At 51.7% G+C, this 27003-nt stretch overlaps 1 protein-coding gene across 3 annotated transcripts; it reads left to right on the plus strand.

Moving 5' to 3' along the window:
* Positions 1–6395: 6395 nt before the first annotated feature.
* On the plus strand, positions 6396–26015 carry SHF (Src homology 2 domain containing F). 3 transcript variants are annotated; one of them, XM_037835412.1, is made up of 7 exons: positions 6396–6899; positions 15376–15517; positions 17733–17939; positions 19498–19638; positions 20763–20934; positions 21078–21197; positions 25259–26015. In XM_037835412.1, exons 1-7 carry the CDS (start codon positions 6402–6404, stop codon positions 25443–25445), a joined length of 1467 nt encoding a protein of 488 aa, XP_037691340.1. In that variant the 5' UTR covers positions 6396–6401; the 3' UTR covers positions 25446–26015. The 3 variants fall into 3 exon arrangements, with proteins under 3 accessions (XP_037691340.1, XP_037691341.1, XP_037691342.1); XM_037835413.1 differs by lacking the exon at positions 19498–19638; XM_037835414.1 differs by lacking the exon at positions 17733–17939.
* Positions 26016–27003: the final 988 nt, after the last annotated feature.

Consider the following 27003-nt stretch of genomic DNA (forward strand, 5'->3'; position numbering starts at 1 on the left):
AAGCCATGCTATATCTACAATTTCTAGTTTCAAAATCTCATCAGCCAAGTATTCCAGCTTGTCACTTTCAAATTCTGTCTTCCATCTGACACTAGGATACAATTTTGACAAATTCTCTGCCACTTTAAAACAAGGATTGCTTTTCTTCCAGTTAGCAATGACACATTCATCATTTCTGCTCAATGCCTTATCAGAAGTGTCTTTAGAGTGCATATTTCCACAAACAGTCTCTTCAAAGCAGTTTAGACCTTTTCTATCAAGCTCTTCACAATTCTTCCAGAATCTTCCCCTTATCCATTTAAAAAGCCATTCCAATATGTTTGGTATTTGCAAACACAGCAGCACTCCACTTCTCCGGTACCAAAATCTGTTCTGGTTTGCTAATGCTGCCGTTATGCAAAATACCAGAAATGGCTGTAGCAAGCTCATCCCTTCTGTCTGAGCTTATATAGTGTTCCAGTAAACTAATCAAGGCCCATGCTGTATGGGCGGAGCCAAACCTCCATGGAAATTACCCAGTGAAAGATCTCACCCTCAACTGAGTGATCACATCTCCACAGAAACATCCAATTAAAAGTATCCAACCCAATCAACACCAATACGTTTCCTGCCCACACAAGACTGCATCAAAGATAATGGCATTTTGGGGGACATAATACATCCAAACCAGCACAGATAGCATACTACACAGATTGATCTACAGATTCAATGTAATGCCTATCAAAATACCAGCAGTATTTTTCAGAAATGAAAAACGTGTCCCTCAAATTTACAAAGAATAACAAAGGACCCTGAACATCCTGAACAAAAAGAACAAAGTTGGAGGTCTCACACTTTCCAATTTCAAATTTTACTACAACACTACAGTAAACAAAACTGTGGTAGTGGCATAAAGGTTGACATATAGACCAATAGAATAGAATTGAGAGTCCAGAAATGAACCCACACATTTATGGCCTGCTGATTTTTTTTTTTGACAAGGGTTCCAAGTGTATTAATGGCAAAAGAATGATCTCTTCAACAATTTTTGCTGGGAAAACTGGATGTCCACATGCAAAAGAACAAAGTTGGACTGCTACCTCACACCATATAAAAATATTAACTCAAAATGGATCAAGGACCTAAACACAAGAGTGAAAACCATAAAACTCTTAGAAGAAAACATAGGCGAAACCTTCTTAGATGTGACATGAAAAACATGAGCAACAACAAAAAATAGATAAAATAGACTTCATCAAAATTTAAAACATTTGTGCATCAAAGGACATTATCAGAAATGTGAAAAGACGACTTACGGAATGTGAGAAAATAGTTGCAAATCATATATCTGATAAGGGTTCAATATGTAGAATATTTGAAGAACCACAACTCAACAACAAAAAGACTAACAGTCCAATGAAAAAATGGCCAAAGGACTTGAATAGGCGTTTCTTCAAAGAAGATATTTAAATGACCAATAAGCACTTGAAAAGATGCTCAACATCATTAACCATTAGGTAAATGCAAATAAAAAACGACTATGAGATACTGCTTCACATTCACCAGGATGGTTATTATTTTAACAATGGAAAATAAAATGTTTTGGGGAGGAATGAGAGAACTTTGGAACCCTCGTACATTGTTGGTGGGAATGTAAAATGGTGCAGCCTCTATGGTAAACAATCTTGCTGTTCCTCAAAAAGTTAAACATATGACCTGGCAATTCCACTATTAGATATATATGCCAAAGCTTTAATAGCGGGGACTCACACAGATACTTGTACTCTAATGTTCACAGCAGCATTATTTACAAAAGCCAAAAGGTGGAAACAACTCAAATGTCCAAAACAGATGAAGGATTAAACAAAATGTGGTATATACATACAATGAAATACTATTTGACCAAAAAAGGAATAAAGTTTTGATACACGGTACAACAATATGGATGAACCTTGAAAACACTGTGCTGAGTGAAATAGGTCAAACACAAAAGGACAAATTTGTATGATTCCACTTACATGAAATATCTAGAATAAGAAAATTCATAAGAGACAGAAAGTAGATTAGAGGTTACCAGGTGTGCAGGTTTGGCTATATTCTGTCCCCCACAGAAGTCATGATTTTTTAACCCAATCTTATTGGGTGAAACCTCTTGATTGAGTGTTTCCATGGAGATGTGACTCACCCACCTGGGAATGATACCTTTGATTAAATTATTTCCTTGGAGGTGTGGACCCCGCCCACTCTTGGTGAGTCTTGATTGGTTCACTGGATTACTTAAGAGAACTCAAGAGCCAACACAGATACTTGCTGACACTTGAAGACACTTGGAGATGCAGACAGAAGGACATTTGGAGATGCTAAGTTAAGAGATGAAGCCCAGAGTCTGCCCCGGAGAAGCTAAGAAAGGACCCCCAGATGCTTAGAGAGAAACACTCTAGGAGAAAGAAGCAAGGACACAGAGGAGCTGAGAGAGAGGAACGAAGACAGAAGCCCAGAGACATTTTGGAGAAAGCCATTCTGAAACACAACCCAAGAGCAGAGGACCAGCAGACGCCAGCCGGTGCCTTCCCAGCTGACAGGTGTTCCGGTCACCATCAGCAGTTCTTCAGTGAAAGTATCCTCTTGTTGATGCCTTAGTCTGGACAGTTTTATGGCCTTAGAACTTTAAATTTGTACCTGAATAAAATCCCTTTATAAAAGCCAATCCATTTCTGGTCTTTTGCATAAAGGCAGCATTAGCAAACTGGAACACCAGGGGCTGGGAGGGGTAGTTATTGTGTAATGAGTAAAGAGTTTGTTTTCAATGATGAAATAGTTTTAGAAATGAAAGGTGGCGATGGTAGCACAACACTGTTAAAGTAATTAATGCCACTGATGTGTGCATTTAAAAATCGTTACAATGGCAAAACTTATGAGATAGAAATAAAACCACAATTAGAGAAAGAATAATGATGGTAAAGGATTATATAACATTGAATGAAAAAGAATTCTTGAGTCCACAGTGATTCTCGAGAGAGAAACCAAGTGGGGGAAGAAAGGAGAAAGTTCTTTTTGACAGAAGAATGCCAGCTTATAAATATGGAAGGAATGATAGAATTAGAAAGTCATCATTTTGCAGTACCCAGTGCAATAATAAATGCAAGCATAGATCATCCATGGAGGCCAAAACCATTGGGTAAAAATTTGTTGGGAGTTAATGCTCAAAAAGTTTCATGATACTATCCCTCACCTTACTGAATCTAATCATGAGGAAACTGTAGACAAATATGGATTTGGGGCCATTCTACATGACAATTATCCTGGTTGCTTCAAAAGAATGTCATGAAAAACAAACTAGCAACAAAAAAAAATGGAGGACTGTTCAAGACTAAAAGAAACTAAAGAACTTTAAAACGGAATACAATGGTTAACCTTGATGGAATTCTGGATCAGAGAAGGAAAAAAATCTTCTAAAAAACATTTTTGGAAAAAATGGAAAAATTTAAATGTGGACCGTAAAATAGATAATACTGTTGAATTAACGTTAAATTTCCTAACTGTCATAATGGTCTTGTGCCCTGTAGAAGAATTCCTTATTCTTTGGAAATGCCTGCTGAAGTATTTAGAGCTGCGGTGTATTGATATTTGCAACTTACGTTAAATGGTTTAGCAAAAAGAGAGAGAGGGAAAAACCAAATGTGGCAAAATGTTAAAAAGTGGTAAATCTAGGGGAAGGTTATACAGATTTTCGACTGTACTTTCTTTCAACTTTTCAGGGGGTTTGAAACTTTTTCAAAAAAATTTTTTGGAAAAATAAAAGAAAGCCTACATAACAAAAATGGGAAAATTATTATATAGTGTTAAGTGAAAAAAAATCAGGACATAAAATTGTGTGAATACCATGATTATAGCCATATCAAAATAAGAACAAGACAAATGATCTTTGTTCATTTCAACATTTGTTAAGCCCCTTCCACGAAATAGGTATTGCACTAGGTGACAGGAACACCCCTACTTTCCGGCAGACTCCTGATTCTATGGTATTGCTTAACTTGCTTAACATCCAAAATTTTGGATCTGGCAAACTCCACCCAATGTCGAAGGAGCCTTGCTAAGATGGGCTCACCTATGAATCCTTGGTTCCTAGCAGGCTGCCTGGGCCCCATGAGGTGTTCAACAATGCCTGCTTCAGAGAGCTCACATTCTGATGGGGGACAAAAGAGCATTAACAGATAATTTAAAACAGGAATAAATGCATGGTGCATACAATTTATTATAGTTTTAAAAAATGATCATTAAAAATTCTCCACCCCCCCACCCCCACCCCCACCTAATTGTATTACCTGTTCTTCCCTGGCATGAATCGTCCCCTTACTTACTATGTGTTGGTTCCCACCTCCATACCTTTGCTCAGCTCATGATGACCTCCTGGTTTGAATGACTTTTTACCCCTTTGCTTCATTTGTCTAAATTCTACTCTGCTCAGGTCTACCTCCCCCACAAAAACCTGCCCTCTTTTGTGCAGACTTGATTGATTCTATTCCTGTGAGCTGACAGCAGTTAACTCCATGCTTCTTAAATGCAGCCTCATTTGACACCTTCCATTGTAAGCATTTCATAGCTTTGAAAAAGCCCTTTCACGTCTATCATCCTCCTTAATCCTCACCATCTATCATCATAACATATCATATCATATCATATCACACCTTACCCAGTCATAAGAAAAGTGAGGATCAGTGGCACTGAGTACCTTGCCCAGAGATCTGGCTAGAGTCCACAACTGCTGGATTTGTGGGTCAAGAACTTTCCATGTTCTCACACCTGGAGACCCTCCAATATGGATCAACTGGGCCATTCTGGTATTTGTTATCTCTATGTCCAGTTTTGCATCATTAGTCAGTTTGTTTCACTGCATATTTTTAAAAAGTGGACATGTTTTCTCTGTTGTACTTTACAAAGCCAGGCATGATGTCAGATTTTTCAGTATCTCGGTCTGCTCTGCTACTTCAAATGTGGTGGGGGAACCAGAAGCATCATGATCACCTAGGAGCCTGTTAGAACTTCAGCATGTGGGACTCCGCCCCAGCCAGACCTACAGAACCAGAACCTGCAGTTTAAGAAGATCTCCAGGAGATTCATATTTACATTAAAGTTTGAGAAGCACTGTTCTAAAACACCCAGTGGAATTTGTACAAAGCAGGAACTCAAATACTTCTAAGACTTGGATCCTTGGGAATCCTTGGGGTTTCATGGATAACCATATCACCCTTCTCTACTCCCTCAGCTTTGAGCTTCCCCTTCCCTTTGGGGCCCCTCTCCAGGGTGGGCCTCACATGGCTCTTTGCTCTCTCAGAAGGCAAAGAGGAGCGGGGGTGGCCCTGAAGCCTTACCCAGGATGATGATGGCTGGAAGAAACTGCCCCAGGCGCCACCTTCTTAGCGGAACCAGAGCATCCAAAGGCAAATATTGGCATTGACTTCAGGGCCACAACATTTCTGCCGAGGAACTGGTTTTATTTCTAAGACAAAAGTGCTTAGCGCTTGAGCTTGGAGCCTCTGGAGGGCAAGGGGTTGTGATAGACAACATTGGAACTGTTTCTAGACTTGATTTATTGACTTGTCTGTTTCCATTCTGTCACTAATCTGACTGACAATGAAACACGGGATGAGATTTGAAGGGATTTCTGCGTAGATGCCTGCTGCCGACAGGGCCGGGTGGGCCTGCTCGCGGAGGGTTGGGGGCGTTTGTGCAAGAGCTGTTTGCCTGCGAGGAGGGCGTGGGTGGAAATGACACAGAAGAGGGTGTCTGTAGGGAGTTAATTGTATATGATGTGAGATGTATTTGCCTGGGTTGGGAAGCAACTGGGGTTCGTATAAGTGCGCTTCGAGCTGTTGGTTGTGAAGAGATAGGTAGGGCTCCCCAGGTAACACGGGGGTGGGGGTGGGGGTCTGTTACAGACACATCTTGCGGAAAGGAGCAGCCCGTTCTCTCCCCCTCCTTAGATTTTCCTCCTAGAATATTGTTTCCCGGTTGGGAGGCCTTGGGGGGCGGGGAGGTAGGGGTGAGGAGCGGAAGTCGCCAGAGGACCGGGAACATAGAAGTCTGGGGGCTCCCCTCTCCTCACTCGCGAGCTGGGAGCTGGGGCAGGGGAGGTGGGGGGACAGATGGGGACGTGTGACAACACGAGGAGTTTTTTTCCCTTCACAGTCCAAAAGTCGCATCCCCGTCCCCCGGGTGGCCCACTTCTCTCGCGTCTACAGCGACTGGAAGCCTGCGCCCCCTTTTCCCTCCCCAGCTGGGAGGCCACCCCCAGTCAAGAAGCGGAACCCCGCCCCTCCCTTGTTACAGACAGGCCCCGCCCCCTCCCGGCGCCTGGCGGAGCTCCGCCCCCTCCCGCCGGCCGGGCCGCCGCGCTCCGCTAGCTCAGTCCGGCGCGCCCCATGTTACTGAGCGGAGCTCCTCCGGCGGGCTCCGGCCCCGGGCCGCGGGCGCAGGGGAGCGCGGGGGGTGGCCCGGGGGGATCGCGCCGGGGTACCGGGGGTGCTGGAGCCGGCCCAGGAGGGGGCGGCAGCGGCGGGGTGGCCAGGTGGCTACGGGAGCACCTGGGCTTCCGCGGGGGGGGCGGCGGCGGAGGGGGGAGCAAGCCGGCGCCCCCTGAGCCCGACTACCGCCCCCCCGCGCCCTCCCCGGCCGCACCCCCCGCGCCGCCCCCGGACATCCTGGCCGCCTACCGGCTGCAGCGGGAGCGCGACTTCGAAGATCCTTACTCTGGGGGGCCGTCCGGCTCCGCCGCCCTCGCCGCCCCCGCCGCCCCCGGCCCCACGCCGCCCCCGCGCCACGGCTCGCCCCCTCACCGCCTTATTCGGGTCGAGACCCCTGGGCCCCCAGCGCCTCCTCCTGAGGAGCGGATCTCCGGACCCCCCGCCAGTAGCGACAGGGTGAGTTGGGAGGGATTGGCCGGGGCGGGGGTGAGGGTGGGGGGTCGGAGGTCTGGGGATGACAAGAGGGCCAGATGTAGCCTGGCTGGGGCTGGGCCCCTCCGTGTGAGGGCCGCTGGTGCACACGAGCTTAGTGTCTGACCTCGGGGTTCCGAGCTTTCACCCATCTTTGTTCAGATTCTTGACCGACTAATCTGGGACAGGAGCCCCAAACTCTGCCCCTAGCCTCCATCATCGTCCTAGGACTGGTGACCCTTCCCTTCCCCGGCATCGCAGTTACACACACACACACACACACACACACACACACACACCACCCCGGGAGCCAGATCAAGGAGCCTTTTTCTAACAGGATTTGAGGCACCCGCGCCCCTGCCCCCCAATCCCTGCTGGTTTGTAGCCTTTCTGCCTCCTGGGAGCAGCAGCTCACTGCCCTTTGATCTCTGACCCCTCCCCCACGAGCAGAACCAGCACAAAACTCCCCTTTCCTCCTCCTCAGGGAACCCAAGCATCCTTGCAGATCCCCAAGCCCCAGGAGGGAGGTGAAGGCTGGGGTTTCTCCCTGTGGACACAGCAAGAGTTGGCCTTTGCCTTAACCAGTGGGACTGGAGCTGGGAGGGCCGTTGTTCTCAGGAGGCCAGGACAGGCGGTATGCAACCCTTTGCCAAAGATGCTTACCTCTAGGGTCCAGGCAGGCCCAGTTCTGCATCCTTTCCATTGTCCCCCAAGATAGGGAACAGCTATTACCCAGGACCTGTTGCCCAGGTGAGGCTAAGTGGCTGAGTCCACCTCTCCCCTCCTGGCCTCAAGGCCCCTCCCCAGGTCCATTCTGGAGAAGGCTGGAGCCTTTCATGGATCTGCAGGCATATGGGGTAGAGAGGAGAGGGGGACATTCACTGTTCCATCCACCATGCCTCAGAGTCCCCTGGTGGAGAAGCCGCCACCCCGGCTCGCTCCCCCTGACCAGCCTTATCCCTCCCTGGCAGTGAGAGCTGAAAGCCATCCCCAGGTCCCTCTAGCCCTAAATTCAAAGAGATGACTGAAATTCAAAGCCACGCTGGCTTTGTTGTCCCTCTTCACTCATCCTAGAGAGCTCAGTTCTGGAACTTACTCCCCGCCCCTCAGCAGGGGAGAACACATTTTTTGTTTGATTGGAGAGCAAAGTTGCTGTCCGAATCCATTGGCACCAGGGTTAAGGCTTTCGGCTGAGAGCGCAGTTCCGCCCAATTTCCTGGATGAGAGAGACTGTGTCGGGATCATAACAGAAGCCTTAGGAATGTGAATTATTTTTCGTATTGTTCCTGCCATGGGGCATTGTCGCCCATCCTGGGCCAGGAGGCTTAGCCCCTGGAAGAAGGTTCCGGGGGGCCCTTCTCATAGGTTGTGCTTTCTTTGTGTGCCCTCGGGCTCCTCTCCTTTCTAACTGTCCTGTGTTGTTGGGTGATGCTTGGTGTGGTGGTGGTAGTGGCAGTGAGGCAGAGGGGAGTGCTAGGCCTTGTTCTTACCACTGACCAGTTAGTCTCCTCCTCCTGACCAGTCCTGAGCTAGTCCTAGTCCTCCTCCTCCCTGCAGTGGCTTGGAATGACCTCCTAAGGCTGCCCACTAAGCCGTGGGCTCCTCCAGGACAAGGACCGTGTCTCCATGGTCTGTGTCTCCCAAATGCCTGTCACGACACTTGGCATAAAGAGGAGTGCGTAAATGTGTCCTGAATGGTGGCTGTCCATTTGCACATTTCCTCAGTGGAACCCCAAGGAGGGGGCTGCACCATACTGACCGTGCAGAGACCTGTGGCCTCCTCTCACTGAGGGCATTTGAGCCTCAACCTGGGTTGGCTCTGTGACCCATGGGCTACTCAGACCGTGGTGGCCCAGAGATGTCTGTCTTCTTTTGTCAGTCACGGGGACAGGAATGAAATCCAGCAGGATCTCCCAGGAGCCACACAATCTGTGATTTCTCTAGTGGGTGTAATAAGGAAACAGATGCCATCTGAGCTGGGCCTGGGGCAGGGACACTGTCTCCCCAGGCCCTGACCTGGGGCCTCCTACCCCTTTAAAAGCCCAGATAACTAAACCCGGTGTCTGGCTACCCCGCAGGCCTACGGGGTGATCCATGGCTGCAGTGCTTCCACACAAAGATGCTGCCCCTTGCCTATGACTCGAGGCCCTGCTGAGCCAGTGTTTCTGTACTGTGTGGCTGCCTTCTTCCCTTTCTCTGGTCCCCCTCCCCTCAGCTCTGCAGGTCCTCTTGGCTTGCTGCTTTCAGGTCTTCAACTGAGGTGTGGTGGGGACTGGTGACCGATATGAGCCTTGGGCTGGCCCTCTTCTCTTCTCTTAGAGCCCAGTGTCTGGTGCCTGGGTGGGTCAGAACCCTCTGAGAGGAGCTGGCTCATGAGCTGTGAGGAAATGGGTGGAAATGCTTCTGTGATGAGCCAGAGAGACTGGGGGAAAATGAGCCCAGAGAGTATAGAGACAGGAGAACAGAGACCTGGAAAGGACCCCAAGAGACACAGGGGGCCCTTCTTCCACCAGGTCAGCCACTGTACGCTCAGGACCACTAGCCTTCTCCTTATGCAGGGCTTTGGCTGCCAGCCCACCCTGAGACCCACTGCTGCAGTTGGCAGTGTGCAAGGGTGGCCATCTGGACAGGCCTGGCAGGGGCAGGTGTGGGAGCAGCAGGAGCTGCACCCTGCAACGGGCAAGTAGGGGCCTTGCCATCTGGCACAGGAAGAACTCCCTCCTGGTGTGGGCCCTGTCTGGCCTCCAGGCCACTCTCTGGCAAAGGAGTTAGAGAGGGGCTTCCCTTGCTTTGCTCTCTTTTCTCAAACCTTGAACAGGAAAAGCCTGGTCTAATTAGGGGAGGGGATGGATATGGGAAAGGCACCCAAATTGGATGAGGCTCTTAGCTACCTGTGACTAGCTACACAGTGTTCTTTACCTCCATCATGCCAAGATATGGCTGCCTGAGTACATGCATGTGTATGTGTGTGTGTGGTGATGTGGACAGGAAGACAGGCGCACTGTATTGAAACCAGGGGCTCTTGTTCTGAGCCCGTGGAGAAGGTCCCCTGGGGTTTATAAACCTCCAGAAATTGTGTGCAGATATTTGGGTGCATGAACGTTTTTCTGAGAAGAGATTCACAGCACTCAGATTCTCATGGGGAGGATTCATAGACCTCCCAGATATTAAGAACTTTAAAAATAGATGCACCTCAGGTACAGACATCACATGGATTTAGATCCCCCAGGTCCATATTTGGAAACCAGTGAACAGACTGGATATGAAGATTAAAATGAAGGCGATGATCAAGGTGTCTGAAGTTGAACAAGACATGGGTAGGAGGTTCCAATGTGGGACCAAACCTGTCCCGTAGCCAGTGTTCATTGAGTGTTTGCTGTGTAATAACTGACGCAGCGTAGGCGTTGAAAGGGACCCAGACCACCTAGAAGATCCGGTCCTTGCCTTTGTTGAGTTTGTTTTCATTTTGCTTCTTCTGACTTTCCAGGCTCGGTGTCTTTGCGCATGTACTCTTTGATGGAGATGGAGGGTGGGGGAAAGTCCTGGGAAAGAGAGGAAGGAGGAGAGAACAGGGTTCGGCTTCTTGTCTGTGGCTCCTTGTTGGGCTGGCTGCCTGTGCTGCTGGTGGTGCTTGCAGCTCTTGCAGGATTGTGTGGCAGACCCAGCCCGTCTACACAGTGCCACCTACTCACGCTGCAACCCTCACTTCCTCTGAAGGACATCTGCTGCTTTTTGGCTTGGCCAGTGACTCAGTGACACCTCAACCCTGGCCCATAAGGGGCTGGGAACAGCTGGGCTAGGCAAGCTCTGACTGGGGCCTGCGGCTTGGAGGGTTTCCTGCTGCCCACTCCAGTTCCCCTCACCATAGAACCAGTGAAATATAAGAGAGCAGAGGTGGGGGGCCCAAACCCAGCCTGCTGTGAGTCTGGTACCCCGGCCTTGGGACTTCCGGGCAACTTGTGGTGCTTCACTGTCTTGGAGATTGTTTTGTATCTGGCCCTGTGAGCTCCTGGATGACGTGGGAATTTGGTCCTTTCATCTTCAGTAGTACACTGGCTGACATTACCTTGTGTCTGGCATCATTTTGAAGCAGCTGACATACATCAGACCAGTTGATCCTCACTACAACCCTGTGAAGAAGATTCTATTACCATCTCGCGTTCTGTATTCCTGTAACACAGGAACGTTGAGTCACACTTGTGCAGTTTCACAGCTAGTAAATAGGAGAGCTGAGATTTGCAGCCAGGCGACCTCCAGTAAGTACCACACCGTGGAGCCTCAGTACCTGCCACCAGGTGCCCATGGAGAGAAAGTGCTCACCAAGCCTTTGTTGGTGCAGACGGGGTTGGGGGGGTGGTAGGGAAGGAATGAGGGGCATGCTCTGGGGACTAGCACTTGCCACCTGATCCCGAGGTGCCCTCAGACACGCTTTACAAGGGCCTTACAAGGAGAGATGATGTTGGTTGCATGTCTGTGCTGTTTGAATGTTTTACAACAAGCATGGCGTTACTTTTGTAATTAGAAAAGATAATATATTTGTTTCATGTGAAGGAGCTTTCCTGGTGGATAAAATAGGAGAAGGGCAAAAACTTTTGTGGGTGCAAAAAGTTTGATCTCAGGGGAGGTGAGTAGTATATATCATTTCCCAAACTGTGACAGGTTAATAGATTTCAGTGGAAAAGGGTTCCCGTGGTTAAATACTTTGGAGAAATGCTAATTAGACAGCAGGCTGATTTATTTGCTGCAGGACTTTTCAGAACCTTTAACATGCTAAAATGTGTTTTCAATCTACAAGTAGAGGAGAGAATGTCAGTGAAAGCTGGGCAAGGCGCTGAGAGTCCCAGTCTTGTCTCTGCTAACAGATAAGCTGTGTGCAAGCATCTTAAGTCTGAGGTCTTAATGCCTAGAAACAGTGATTATCATTAGAGCTAATATTTATTGAGCACTGACTTGGTGCCAAACTCTAGGCTAAGAGCTTTTACATGCATTGTCCCATTTGCTCCTCACCACAACCCTGTGGGATAAATACCATTAACACCCCCATTCTACAGATGAAAAAAAAACAGAGGGAAAGGGTGGTGGTAGACTGGGGACCTTGCACAGCCAACATCCTGAAATGTGTGCCTCCCTTGCTCGCCCTTGGACTTGTACTCCTTGGCGACTGGTCGGTGGAACAGCAACGCATTGCATGGCCCATCCGCAGAGTGGAAGGCCACAAACCAGTTGGCGGGAGCAAGGCTTAGGCAGGAAGGATATTGAGAGAATGACAGATGCTCTGGGAGGGGCCCTGTCCAATTGGAACAAACCCAAGAGCAGGGTCCTGGAGGCACAGGAGGAAGGAGATCGGTTGTCAGGAGGCCTGGGGAGGGGGACCTGTAGGCAGCAGTTATTTACCCACTAGTTTGGAAATATTTCAGCATTTCCACAAGCATTCTGTTCTGGCTCTACCAGAGGATATACCTAAATATCAGCCCTGGTTTTAGATGCCTTCCTGGAACAGTCATTGCTTCCAGTTCCTCCTTTCTGCCCTTTAGCAAGAGGCTTTGATCCCTATTCACATGTCGATTCTCCTGAGAACCTCAGCCTAAGGCTGCTACTGATCTGAGGTCTCAGTGAATGAGGAGCTGAGGATGAGGATTTCATGAGAATCTCCAGAAGATGAAGTCTTGGGTGGAGCCCTTCATGCACTCAGTAGGTATACATTGAGCACCTACTGTGTGCCAGGCCGTGTGATAGATGCAGGGATACAGCAGTAAACACATCAGCATAGAGCAGGTAGACCATAAACAGTATCACAAATTGTGGGAAGTCAAGGGTGTAGAAAGCCTGAAGGGGCAGCTTTGCCTCCTTGTGAGTCTCTAGAAGCCTCCGAGAAAGCCGCCTGGGCCCTTCCTGGGATCCTCTGTGTCCTGCCAACCTTCCTAGCAGGTGTCTCTGCTACTGCTCCCCACTCCCGGTCTGTGGGGGCCGGGGCTTCCTGGAGCAGGGTGTGGATCCAGGAATGGAACAGAGGAGCCATTGAGCTGCCCACAGAGCTGCCACCTGGGCACCCACGGGCACTGCAGGCTGGGGCTGGAGAGGCTCCACGCCGGTCCGGGAGGAGTCACGGCTCCAGGCCGGGGCCAGGACTTCGGTGGGAAGGGCACCACTGACCAGGCTTGGCAAGGGAGGGGCTGGAGGGGCTCTGTGGAGGGGGAAGGTCTTTCCTCTGTTGCTGGGCTCAGGGGCTTGTGCCCGAGGACTCTGGTCACCACGCAGATCCTGGGGACACAGATTCACTTGCAAAGACAGCCCCTCCCACCCCAGCCAGAGCCCTGCTTCCTCTTCTGAATGAACAGGGAAAGCACCTCCTTTGTCCATTCCTCCTGATTAACATGAACTAATTTAACAAGTATTTACTAACAAGGATTACTGCCAAATCCTCCCAGGCACTGAGGATTTATGCTAAACACAGCTTCTGCCCTCAGGAAGCCCACAGTCTGCTGGAAGAAAGACAATAAAAGAAATATTTGCCATACAGTGTGATAATAGCCCAGCACAGAGGCACCTAACCAGGCCCAGAGAGGAGGGTGCGATGGGAGTCAGGGAAGATTTCCAGAAAAAAAGAAAATAGTTAGGATCAATAAGGGTTAGCCAGTCCAGGAGGAATGGGAAAGTGATCCAAGCAGAGGGAATGCCTTTGAGGTAAGGAAGCCTAGAGCTTCCAGGGAACAAAGTGATCCAAGGTGGGTGAAGAGAAACCAAAGAGGAAAGTGGGATCTTTTACATCCCTTTAACTGTGGACTTCTGCCCAGAGGAACAGGAGAGCCTTTGCAGGGTTTAAGGATACATGTTGCTTCATTCAGGTACTGTTGATTGAGTAGCTGCCATGCACGGATGTGAGGCTGGGAGGGACTCCCAGTGGCCACGGGGCTGTGGGTGCCAGCCAGCCTGGGGAGAAGCAGCTTTGGGTGGGGGTGAGTGAATGTTCTTTCTCTCCTGCCTAGAGGAAGGAGAACTAGATGCAGAGGGCTCCAAGGGGAGTGATGTGGTAGAGACATTTTTCTCAAGTCCCACCACAAGGAAGGCAAATCAGCTGAGGGGCTTGACTGGAACAAGGTGGGAGCTAAGGGGCTGAAGGATGATATGGTGGGAGCACTAGGAGATGCCTCAGAGACCCCCAGGGAGGTTATTGGGGGTCCAAGGAACACGAGGGAGTCTCTGAGGGGGGAAGATTCCTTTCCCTATCTCTGCCTTGCTGGGGGTTCCAGATTCTCTAACCCAGGTCACCCCCAGCTGACACCCACAGCTCTGAACCAACCATGAACTAAAGTCTAGGCTGAGATTTGGGGGAAGGCAAAAGTGGCCTGTCCGCATGCCACAGGATCCAGAACCACCTCCTGTCACCACCTGTCAGCCCGGTGGCAGAGTGCTCTTGGGGTGCTGGCAGCCCTGGGTGGGCTGGGCTCTGTCTCCCAGCCCTCCCCCCACCCCCCAGGAGGAGCCCAAGCCCAGCTTGGAGAAAGGCTCCATTGTCCTTGGCTGCACCCCGCCCTGAGCACTCCAAGCTCCTCTCCAGGGTGTGCGGCTTGCGGTTCGCCCTGCCTTGAATGGGAACAGGGCCCTTGTGTGGGAGAAGGGGACAATGTGGGACGTGGAGGGCCAGGCAAGGCCTTTCCCATCCCTGTCCTCCAGCGCCCTAGGGGATTTCAGTAGAACCCAAGTCCTGGCTTACTCAGGGCTGTCCCAAGGAGTTCTCTCTTCTGGGATGGCTGAGATGCCCAATGGTGGCAGAGTGAGTTTGCACAAAGGGGACCGGTTCCAGTCTTGGTTCCTCCACCTATGCAGAATGGCTTTAGGTATATTGTTCCCTAACCACCCTGAGTCTCCGTTTTCTTAAAATGGGGAAAATAATACCCACTCGACAAGGATATTGCAAGGATGTGTAGGCAGAATGTAACAAAGTGAGTGCTCAGCCTTTCCTTTGTTGATTATCAGCAAATATTCCTTTGTTCAGCATCGGGGAAGGCGGTGGTAAGCAGGGACCAAGCAAATCTCTGAGTTGCCTCTCAATTCTCTGCTTGCTTTCTGAACTCTTCAATACCTTTGTAGCTAGTTCTCTGAATTAATTCCCTGTGTTGAACCACCTGGTATAGGCTATTGTCCTGCTTGGACCCTGACTGAAGCAGGCCCTAAGGACAAGTAGCCCCATCCTGGCTCTGAAGCCTAGAGGATGGCCCAAAGGCACAAAATTAACAGAAGAGAAAGATGTAGCACTTGGTTGGCAGCCTAGTGGGGGGTCCTGCAAATGAGTGACCAGAGCTTGTCCCCATCCAAACCCAGAGCCCGTTCTTGGGTCTCCAGGGCTTGGGATCTAGGGCAGCCTGCTTAGGACTCTTGCTCCTGTGCACAGAACATCTGGGGGGAAGCAGAGCAGCCTCTCAGGTGTCTGAACCCCCCTGTCTTCACTCTTCTCCCACAGTTGGCAATCCTAGAAGACTACGCGGACCCATTTGATGTTCAGGAAACTGGCGAAGGCCCGGCGGGAGCCTCAGGAGCCCCAGAGAAGGTCCCTGAAAATGATGGCTACATGGAACCCTATGAAGCCCAAAAGATGATGGCCGGTGAGTAACAGGGCTGCAGGGGAGGCATTCCCAGAGGCCTGGTATGTGCAGAACAGGATCTGGGACCCACAAATCTAAGGCTGATTCCTCAATTCCTAACTTCTTGCAACTAAGAAGAAAGCCTTTGGCTTGTATCTTGGGAAGAATGGCCACTGCCTTCAAGACACTCCATTCTTTTGGAAGAGGGGCTGAAACACCTCAGACCTGAGACAGTAGAGAAGGCCCCGCTACCAAAGCTGACAGATAGAAGTATTTGCGATGGTCAGAAAGGGCAAGAAAGCAATATGGGCTGGGGCCAGTGATCCCAGAAAATCAGTAGCTTTGGGGAAGATGGTAAGTTCAAAATGACGTGAGGTCAAAGTGAAACATCTTTATGGCAATTGAAAACATATGACTAGAAATATAATTACAATGGGTGCCATAATACTGGGTAAGTAATTGGAAGAGTGAGGGTAGGGAGAAATGAATAAGACCTAGAAAGAGGCCAAGAAAAAGAAAATGGGAGTGATCAGCGAGTAGGACAGGGGCGGGGCAGCCTAAGCCAACACCCCAAGGCAGGGTGAGGGAGGGATTTGTTCAAGCACAAGTAATGTTGGTGCTGGTTGTACATGGGCGCCGAGATGAGAGAGGCCACGTGGTGCTGTGAAGGGCCTCAAAGGCTGGGATGAGGTGTTTGTACTAATCCAAAAGGGAAAGAGGAGCCACAAAGGATTCTTGAGCAGGACGAATCTGGCATTTTAAGAGGATTAATGTGGCTTTGGTGTGCAGAATGGACTGAAAGAAATGGGCAGCAAACAATGTGTTAGGAGGCTATTGTGGAAATTGTTTGGATTTTAAGGGACCAATAATTTACTTCCCTTTCTTCCCCTTCTGACCTTGGAAATAATTGAGAAATAAGATTAAGGAAATAGAGATTAAAATGTCAGCTTTATTACCAATCAAGTTGATTGGAGAACACTACTTAGCTATGTTAACACAATGGGCTTCTTAATACTTCACCACACAATTAAACTTGCCCACTCAGGCTTGGGCAATGCAGAATGGCTGTAGGCATCTGCATGGGGGCAGGACACTCACTGCCTGGAGAAAGAGAACCAGGATACTCTCTCTCTATGGGAAGGCAGCTCTGAGGAAGAGAGCAGGCACCCACTGGCCAATCAGCCGTTATCCCTTCTGCTCTTCCTCCTTGGAAGAGGGGGAAAGGAGGCAGAGAACAGTCAGAAGTGGTATTGCACAGGTGGCATTCTATGCATCCCATGGAAATATGAGCCAGTGGAATGGAGGGTCTCACCGCCATCGGTAAATAGATGTGGAGAGGTGAGCTGAGGCTGACAGCATAAGGTAATGGCAAGAAAGAGAGGCTGTTCCGAGAATGAAGGAGGGCCTGATCCAAGGAGAGCAGTGTTGTGGATAGAAATGGAGAAAGTGAGAGGGTGGCTTCCCTATTAGGTCAGAGGACATCGGACCCCTAGGAGATCCATGAATGCTCTGGAATTGTATGTGAAGTTGTGAGTGCACATTTTTTTCTGGGGAGTAGGTCCATATCTTGTATCAGATTTTCATTGAGGTCATTGTATTATTAACTTTGGGGAAGGTGGTGAGTTTAAAACGACATAATGTCAAAGTGAAGAATCTTTATGGCAATTGGAAACATATGACTAGGAGATTGGGCAAGTAGTTGAAGGAGTGAGGGGAGGGAGAAATGAATAAGACCTGAGCTTGGGGAAGAGAGGCCAAGAGATGATTCAGGAGAGAGACAAAGAGAGGTGATCAGAGAAGAGGACAGTAGATGAATGAGAGTGGTCAGCAGTGTCTGAGAGAAAAAGAAGGGCTTTCTGATTGTGAAGTGATGTCACCTGGGACACAAGGAAATTAATGGAGCTGGGGCAGCAAAGAAGAGGTGAACTAGGACAGGACCCTGCCTCAGTTCCCTAAATGTATAAACTTCAGCTCTCCAGCTTGTGCTGGCCATTGCAGGATCCTGTTTCCATTTTCTGCTTTAGCACCTATTTGCCTCTCTTGGGTTCCATCCTTTTGGAGCCCCAGAGGTATTTGGAGGGTGAGGGTCCCAGAATGTGTGGCTTTTGGGTTTCCCCAAGAGCCAGGCGCATCTCTGAAGAAGGCTCATCTCACTGCTGGGAAGAAGGGCCAGAGGAGTGGAGCCAGGCAGCCAAGGCCACACTCAAGCCTCTCCCCTCCTGCCCTGCCCTGGCAGAGATACGGGGTTCCAAAGAGACGGCAGCTCAGCCCCTGCCTCTGTACGATACACCCTATGAGCCGGAGGAGGAGGGCGCCACCCCGGAGAGTGAGGGGGCCCCCTGGCCTCGGGAGTCCCGCCTGCCTGAGGATGATGAGAGGCCCCCCGAGGAATATGACCAGCCCTGGGAGTGGAAGAAGGAGCGGATTTCCAAAGCCTTTGCTGGTGAGTCCCTGAGTGGAGAGGGCAGGTCTGCTGGGGCCTCTGAGCGTTTTCCAGGGCCCTGAGCCAGGCTTAGAGGAATGGAAGACATGGAATCCAAGGGACGGGGTTGGGGGGTGGTGCAGGAGATGAGTTGGACCGTGTGGACACTGCTATGTGCAGGGTCAGGGAATGGGCCTGAGAGTAGGCTGAAGGTGTTTCCCTGCATCACAACCTCTAGAAGCCAAGAGGCCTCGGTCACTTCCGTTCTTCTGGGGGGCTAGATATATTTAAAAATAAGGAAATTCCAGAAGAAAATTATAAAAACTGTGGCATGTAGTAAATACTTACATTTAACGCAAGAAGGCTTTTAACACTTCAAACAATGAAAACAGCTGTGTATATAATCTTGAGAGATGACAGATTGGAACAGGAGGGCTGTGTCTCCCGGTGGGAAGCCCTGCCTGGCCGGAGCCTGGTGCCCGGCCCCAGGGGGTTCCAGAGAAGCAACACCTGGTGGAGAGGGACGCTGTGAGAAATCCCCTGGGAGGTGATTGAAGGTCAGGTTTCTCCTATCCCAGCCCCACCAGTGTCCATCCGGGCCTGGAGTAGGCGGTGCAAAGGCACGTGTTAGTGATCTGAGGGGGGCTCGAGTGAGAGCCTGAAGAACCGAGACCCTGGGTTAAGCCCCAGGATCCTCCTTCCCTGTGAGAACATAAAAGGCTTAAGTGCCACTCATTCCCACCCCCACATCCCCTTACCCCTCCTCGGGCACAAGGGGTCATCCTGGAGTTGGGCCCAGCCCTCTGCTCCGTCCTCCCCACCCTGGCAGCCAGACTGGGAAACCACAGGTTTCTGATTTGCTTCCTGTAAAGCACACACCACTGAGGACTGGCCCGTTTATCTCCAGAAGTCTCCTCAGAGAATCAATACCGTTTGGATTACTTAATGAGAAAATCTATGCTCGTCATTAGGCAACCTCGTTAGCAGTCCTACGGCCACTAGTGGCATCACTCTTTTAACTGTCGAGGCTCAGGATTGGGGGTTAGGGGGTGGAGGGAGATCAAATTTCAGTAAAATATTGGCCCCCCAAGTCTGAGTATTTCTGAGACAACCTGAGGCTGGGCTGCCCCATTCTCACTGCCCACAAGTTCCCGGGCTGTGGGAAAAAGGAGAAAGGTAGGTAAGGCTGTGGGAACCTGGGTGTGGTGCTGGGAGGTGTGGGAAGCTCCACGTCCCGCTTTTCCTCCTGACCCCTTTGGATCCTGGAGCCTGGGGAGGGGTCAAATGAAGGAGATGCACAAAGCTGGCAGAGCAAGACTCGACATCCTGTCATGCTGCCCGCTGCCTAAGCCTCCCATTTGACCCGGCCAGCCTAATGTGGCCCACTCTGGCTCTGCCCAGCACTCCAAGAGTCCTGCTCCCTCTTCCAAAGTTTCCCTTCCCCCTGCCTCTGGCACTCCTCCTTTCTAGGCTGTCCTGTGTCCTGGCTCTGGGTTTTGGTGTCTCAACCTCTGCCTCTCTCTGTCTCTGTCTCTGTCTCTGTCACTGTCTCTCTGCTCTCTTCTGCTACTGGCTCCAGTTGACATTAAGGTCATCAAAGACCTACCTTGGCCTCCGCCCGTGGGACAGCTGGACAGCAGCCCTTCCCTGCCTGACGGGGACAGGGACATCTCCGGTCCAGCTTCACCCCTCCCTGAGCCCAGCCTGGAGGACAGCAGCGGTGGGTCCGGTGGGGGTTTCCAGCCAGGGTGACGTGTGCTTTCACCCCTCAGCAACCATGGCCTTGGTTTGGAGGAGCCGAGAGGGCGGGTCAGGGTCCTCCCCCGGTGCATGTTCCCCCCTCCCCCAATGGTAGGGGCGGGGGGCTTCTTCCAAATATATTTCCCACCCTGCTGCAAAAATCCACTATTTCAAACTCACGTCTCTGGGTTGAGCTTTGCCTGACCAGCGTCCTCAGCAATGCACATATTCCTGAGGTAGGGGCAGTGGTACCACAGGAAGTGTCCGACTGGGTCAGAGTAAAGGAGAGGATCTGATCCTTGTGCCTGGTGACTGAAAGACAGTAAAGGTTTGAAAGAGTCATAAGGAGAGAAAAGGAGACCAAATGGGGAGAAATAAGTTTTGCCCAAAGTGGGCACCCAACGGGGCAGTGGTATGCGTATGTCAGTACATTCGTTTCTGAGTGTGAGTGGCTATTTTCTAAATACAGGATGTCACCTGTGCATATGTGGCCCACAGGGCCTCAGCCCTCATCCTGCACAGGCTCAGCCGCCTGGGAGGGCATTGCCGAGCGGCCTCCTCTGGGCTCCCTTGGGTGCAGGCAGGGAGCCTGTGGGCAGTGGCCTTGGGGGAGGGGAGGGAGGCCGGCCGGCTGGCGGCTTTGGGCAGGATTAGCCTGTCAGGATGGCACCAAGGGGAATCGGATAATTGTTCTCAGATCAATAAGTCATTTCTACAGAATGGCTTGGCAGGGTGATTTGGAGAACGGTAATGAACTCTGAGAAGGAGAAAGAAACAATATTATCAGTGCTAAAGCCACCCTCAGGGGGATGGACGCCGGGCAGGCAGCAGGCTGCTCCAGAGGGAGAAGCTTAAGTGGGTTCTCATGTCACTCCTCTTCCCTCTCCTGCAGCCATGTGGGGACGGGAGGCCTTCCCTGCGTGGCACAGGAGGGCTCAGCCCCTAATCCCCACAGGGCCAATCAGGCCCACGAGCATGTCCTACCCTTCCGGAATGTTCCTTTGACTCCTTTTGGCACTGGCAGGAAATGGGGGCGGGGCACTGGCCATTCAGTAGGGCTCTATCTCTGGGGTCCTCAGAGCCCATGATGGTATGTTCCCACAGCCCAGTTTGAAGGATCAGAGAAGAGCTGCTTGTCACCCGGCCGGGAGGAGAAGGGGCGGCTGCCTCCCCGACTCTCTGCAGGAAACCCCAAGCCAGCCAAGCCCCTAAGCGCGGAGCCCAGCAGTCCCCTGGGGGAGTGGACAGACCCAGCACTGCCTCTGGAAAACCAGGTGTGAGTGTCTGTGTCCGGCCGAGGCCTGCCTCCCTTCCCTTCCCCGCTGTGCACCGGCCTGCCTGCAGGGGGCACCCAGAATGGGTGGGTCTGGACAGCGGGGGGCCCAACAGAGATGCCCCCGTCTCCTCTCTCATCCTCAGCTGGTACCACGGGGCCATCAGCCGCACAGACGCCGAGAACCTGCTCCGGCTGTGCAAAGAGGCCAGCTACTTGGTACGCAACAGCGGGACCAGCAAGAATGACTTCTCCCTCTCCCTCAAGTGAGTTTGGGCTGCTGCAGGTGGGGGGACAACCAGCAGGGCAGGAGGGGTGTTTTAGCTTCCTGCCTGCTGAAACACATGCAGTGGGTTGGCTCACACATGGTAATTTATTGGCTCATAGTTGTGAGGCTAGGAGAAGTCCAAAACCACAGTGCTATCGAGGTGATGCTTTCTCCTGGAAGTCTCTGGCACTCTGAGGCTGGCTGCCAGCAATCCTTGGTCCTTGGCTTTTCTGTCATATGGTGATGCACATGGTGGCCTCTCCTGGCCTCTCTGGGTTCTGGTGACTTACGGCTTCTTCATGTGGCTTTGTCTCTGGGGCCTTCTCTACAGGGCCCCCAGTAATAGGATTAAGACCCATCCTGGTTCAGCTGGGTCACACTTAACTAAAGTAACCTCATCAAAAGGCTCACACCCACAGGAATGGATTAAGATTAAGAACATGTTTTCTGGGGTACATAGCTCCAAGCCACCGCAAGGGAGCTCCCAATATTCCCACTAAACTGGGGATGTCTGCATCCCCCATGAGCTCTGGAGGTTCATGTGGACACTTGCCAGCTCTGACCTAGGCACTTGAGATTCCAAGAGGTCTGAGACTCAGCCCCTGCTCTCAAGGAGCTCAGAGTTAGTTGGGAGTAACAGGTATAAACAAACATTTGCACTACAGAGTCTGAAGGGTTCTGTCACTACCATACAGGCCTGGGACTCCTTAACCTCTCTAGGTTTCTTCAGTTTTCCTTACTTATAAAATAACATTATCTACCTTATAGAGACAGAGTAAATGAAATAATGCATGAGAAGCACTTAGCATAGTACTAAGTGCTCAAGAAATTATCATCATTATTAATGGAAGTCCAAGGTGTTCTAGAAAGACAGGTGAGGAGCAAGCAGCTTTATCTGTGGGAGTCTACGGGTGAGATGGGGGGCTGGGTCCTGAGAGGAGGGTGGGACAGCAAATACAAGGCTGTTCCTGTGCACAGAGGGTCTTGGTGTTAGTGGCTAACAACTGAGCTCCAAAGGGTTCTAGAAAAGGTGGGGAGGCAGGGGCCTTCCTTCCCATTAGCCCTCCTCCTCAGGAGTAGACATATACAGGCCAGCAGTGGCCTCCCAGGCTCCCCCAGTGCATGGGCAACCCTCCCCTTGGCATCCAGGAGTTCTGCCTGGTAGGGCCTGCCCCTGACATGAGGCAGCCAGTGGAGGTAGTGTGTCCATTCACACACATGCACTCACTACTGGAGTATCTGTATCACTTCCCACCATATCTATGTTCCCTGGGGACATTAGAGTACAGGTATATCCCCTCCCCACACTTAAATGCAGTCTATGGAAAGTTGAGACTACTAAATAGATACATTTGGGGGGTAATTATTCAACTTTATTAAAAGATAATGGAAAAAGTGCCAAAATCAGAAGACCTGGGTTCTAGTTTTTTGTTGCATACAACTAACTATGGAACCCTAGGCAAATCACTTAACCTCCCTGGGCCTCACTTTCTCCATCTGCAAAATGAGTTGATGAATACCTCTGAGGTTTCTTCCAGCTCTCAAACTCTGAGATTCTGCAAAGTATCATAAAATCAAAGGGACATTTAGGACACATTCATTTGTTAAAAATTTTATTTACATAACTTCAAGAATGTGTATTGCTTAAAAAAATTACGGTTAAGATCCATGGTGTATCTACTCCGTGCCAGGCAGCATACACACCATCTCCAAACCCACTGTCACCCTGCAAGACAGATGTCTTTTTTATAGAGAGAAAATAGATTCAAAGGGGTACATAACTTACTCAAGACCACAAGCTAGTAAAATGCCAAAACCAGGATTTGAACCCAGCTCAGTCTGACTCCCAGAACCACCCTGTTCCGTTGCATGGCTCCCACCCCTCATCAACTGCAGAATGGTCTGGTACCGTCCAGGGCGGGCAAGAAGAGCCGCCAAGGATCTGGTTCCCCAGAACTGAGCCTAGCCAGGCCCTGCCTTAACCCAGGGAGTAAATCAGGAAGCTGGCCTAGGACAGGCCTGGCAGGCCTGGACAGCAGCTCCAGCCCAGGCTGATCTGGCCCGGCCAGCATCTGTCTGCCAGAACCTTGTTTGCATATAAATGGCTTCTCTGAAATACAATTATGGTTTCTCTTCTCTCTGTAATGGAAGGGCTTTCACTGGTAATTAAACAGCTTCCTCAAAAAGCCATGCCAGCCACAGTCCTGCAGCCCAGCTGGTCCTACCCCAGCCCCCTGAGGGGGCTGATGTCCTGATGGACCCTTGAGTCTTTGTTCCAACACAGCCATTCCCTTCCCCAGGGGGTCAGTTATACTGATGGAGGCTGGGTTCTCACCTCCCAACTCAGGGCACTGGCCATTTCTTGCCCTTCTTAGCCAGATCTGTCTCTTGAGGAAAATAAATAATGTGCAACTTTGGGGAGAGGCAGTTCCCCTAAGTGGTCTGTGGGGAAGGGACCATCCCCAAACTGGGAGAGGGCCTTGGGCCGGAGCTTTAGTGCAGGGCAGACGAGCAGGGTGACTGCTCACTGCCTCCCCACTGCAGCCTCCTCAGGCCTCTCTGACTGAACATTTTCCTCAGGCTTTTGGCTCCTTTCCACCAGGGAGTGATCGTGGTCACCCTCTGCAGTTATCTCAGACCTACAGATGATGGATGTCCCCACACCCTAACACTACACCCAGCCCTGGGGCCCCCTGGCACTCAGGGCAAGAAAGTCAGGGGAGTCCTCAGGCTTCCTCCCACCAGGCCGCTGGTCTCCTTAAGACTTGTGGGCACCATGCCCTGGAGAAGAGGGATGGAGCTGGGGGCCCAACTGTTCTTTCCTTACATCCTTCAGTCTCCCCATTGTCCCCACTTCTCCCTTGAGGGCCTAGTGAAGTGGATCAAGGCAGAGCCCCCTGTGTACCAGGGCAGGGGAGTCAAGTGAGGAGGTGAGTGTGGTGGGGAAAGGGGGAGCCTCAGGTTGGAGGCAGTCCCCTCACAGTCCTTCTGCCCACCCGAAACTCTTAAGCTCTGTGCTTGACCTGGGTAGTCTATGGTCATCAGCAGACAAGTACTCAAGCTTCAGGGCACCCACGAGCATTGCTTTCCCCTTGCCTGTGGGTGAGTTTCGGGCCAGGCACCTGGTAAACCCAGCCTGCAGATGTTTGGACATTGTTCTTCCTGGGGCCCCACCTCCACACCCTCTCTCTCAAGCTGAGAGTGCCTGACATCTAGGAGTTGGCCAGAGCTCTGAACAGCCGGGCCCCTGACTCATGGGCAGGGCCAGGCACTAATGCTGATTTCCTGGATTATGGCCAGAAGATAGGGGAGGCAGTGGAGCAGGTCCTCTCCGAGGGAGGGAATCAAGCTGCAGCCTTAAGAGCCAGTGATGTCATCCCAGGCTGAAGGACATGATGGATGAGCTGGGGACTTGACTAAGGCCCAGTAGCAGGAGGGCAAAGGGATGTCCCCAGGAGGAGGCAGGTGAACATGCTCAGATTTGCAGGGGAGGGGGTTTCCAGGGTTGCTCACCCCCTCCCCAATTCTGCAAGGGAGGAGCCCCAACTACTTCCCAGAGTAGCTTGGTTGTCACATCTGTCTACCCACCCACCCTCCCTGCGGAGGCATCTGTGGTTCCACACAAATCACCAGGACCCCCTTACAGGTATCCTTCCCACCAGCTTAGGAGGGTGTTTGTAAGGCAGCTGTGGCCACAGGCTGGAAGGCAGGGGTGCCTGGATCCCAGGGAAGGTGGGGGTGTGCTGGTTGCTCCAGTTCCATCTGCACACACCCTGTACACTCACTGGACACATTCTTGGCAGAGCCAGTGCCCTCCCCACAAAGCCAATTCCTACTGCTGCCCACTCACAAAATCTCCTCCACCCCCTCCCTGCCTCTGGACTGACTTCCACCCTTCACTGTCATCTCCCACTCTGAGCTGGCTTTGTAACCACATCTGCTGGGCCAGGGGTGCTGGTTCGGGTGGGGGTGGGTGGGGAGTGATACTGTCACTGGATGGCTGGGGGGTGTGGCCAAGGTAAACCCCCACTCAACCAGGGTCTCCTCTCCCCTTCTCAGGAGCAGTCAAGGCTTCATGCACATGAAGCTGTCCCGAACCAAGGAACACAAGTACGTGCTGGGCCAGAACAGCCCGCCGTTCAGCAGCGTCCCTGAAATCGTGCACCACTACGCCAGCCGCAAGCTGCCCATTAAGGGGGCGGAGCACATGTCCCTGCTCTACCCCGTGGCCATCCGGACTTTGTAGATGTTAAGCCCGGCACTGAGACAGTCCTGGGCGCAGCTCTGTGCTCATCACCTGGCCGAGAGCCGAGACTCCTGCCCGGGATATGACATCTCAAACCCCTTTCTCTTCCTGGGATCGAGTAGAAGCTGGAGATTCCTTAATTTATTCTAAAGGGAAAGGATCTGCGGAGTAAAGGGATGTCTGGAGCTAGGGGTAGAGGAAACCCTAGGGACAAAGGACAGCTCCTGGAGTTGTTTAGGATTGACAACTCCAACCGCTTTTCGCCCCTAGGGCAGAGGTGGCGCCCCTTTTCACTACCGCTCCCACCCAGCCCGGTCAGAACGGGTGGAGCCGGATGCGGGCCCACGGGGCGCCCTGACCATGTCTCCGCCTCCGTCCCCGCCCTTCGCCGCCAAAGCACCGGGGGGCCCCGCCCAGAATCTGGCGGTGGGTTTGGATTAGGCAGACCCTGGGAGGGAGACGGCATTGGGAGATGAGATGTGGGGAAGGGCTCGAGCCAGAGGGAAGTTGTGCAGTCCCCAGGCCGCCCCGGCTCCGGGCCAGAGGCAATAAATAAACCCAGCCCCGCCAGGCTCAGCCTTGTCCGCACCTCCGGCGCCGCCTCCTGGCCTGACGGGGGAGGGAGCGGTGAAGCGAGCACAGATTCTGTGTATAAATCCGCTCGGGAGCAAACACAGGGCGGCTGTGAAAAGCATAAGAATTAAGTTGCTTTCTTTGACGAGATGTCAAAACATCCCCCCGCCGCCTCCGCCCCGGCTGGAGGCACCGGGATGCGGCCGGCCGCGCGAAGAGCTCGACTCCCTTAGAAAACGCGTCCAATTTCCTGCCAACAGCCATTTGTCTGGGAGGAGGGGAGCCGGCGGAGAGACAAAGAGCGGTGTGCCAGGCGGCAGGGAGCCGGGCGGCTCTGCCACGCGGGTCTGGGGAGGCGGGAAATCTGGCGGGGCGGACTGGGTTGGGGGAGGGAGGTCCAGGCTTGTTTCCTTTCCAGAGGAAGTGGGAGTCGGCTGTGCCTCTTCTCTCTGGACCCTGGACAGATGGGTCCTCCTGGGCTGCCGCTCCTGGCTCGTGGCCGTGCCTCTAACCGCGTGCGCGGGGCGCAGGGCCACAGCCGCGTGAGGCCGGGGCAGAGCCCCTGCTGGCTGCCACAACTGGAACCCGTGGAGGCCTATGGGTCTTGGCCCCGAGAATACCCACCCGGCCTCCAGGCGGAGCTGCTGTCAGACTCCTCCCGTGCCTGCCCTCCTCCCGTGGGCAAGCTGAACAGAAACTCCCCATGTGCAAGGAATACCTGTCACACCACTGAACAGACACCCTCAGGGGACAGCTGCCCTGGGAGGAGAGTCTGAGGGCCTCTTCCAGAACTTGAACGCACAGTTCCCAGGTGTGGTGTGAATCACAGGATTTTGGAGTTTCTAATCCAGTGGCTGTTTTCTCCAAATCCAGCATATGTGATTTTACTCGTGTAAGAATTCTATGGGGACAAAAGAATGGATAACTTGCAATCAAGTATTGTTCCAGAAATTCCCTCATAGAGGGTTGCCCTCTCTTTAGGGAG

The sequence above is a fragment of the Choloepus didactylus genome, chromosome 4 (assembly GCF_015220235.1).
Source record: "Choloepus didactylus isolate mChoDid1 chromosome 4, mChoDid1.pri, whole genome shotgun sequence".
Taxonomy (NCBI): domain Eukaryota; kingdom Metazoa; phylum Chordata; class Mammalia; order Pilosa; family Megalonychidae; genus Choloepus; species Choloepus didactylus.

Coding starts and splice junctions, on each gene's coding strand:
- SHF (XM_037835412.1), top strand. CDS start 6,402: ATGTTACTGAGCGGAGCTCCTCCGGCGGGCTCCGGCCCCGGGCCGCGG. Junction 15,518..17,732: donor AGCCCAAAAGATGATGGCCG/GTGAGTAACAGG, acceptor CTGCCCTGGCAG/AGATACGGGGTTCCAAAGAG. Junction 20,935..21,077: donor CTGCCTCTGGAAAACCAGGT/GTGAGTGTCTGT, acceptor TCTCATCCTCAG/CTGGTACCACGGGGCCATCA.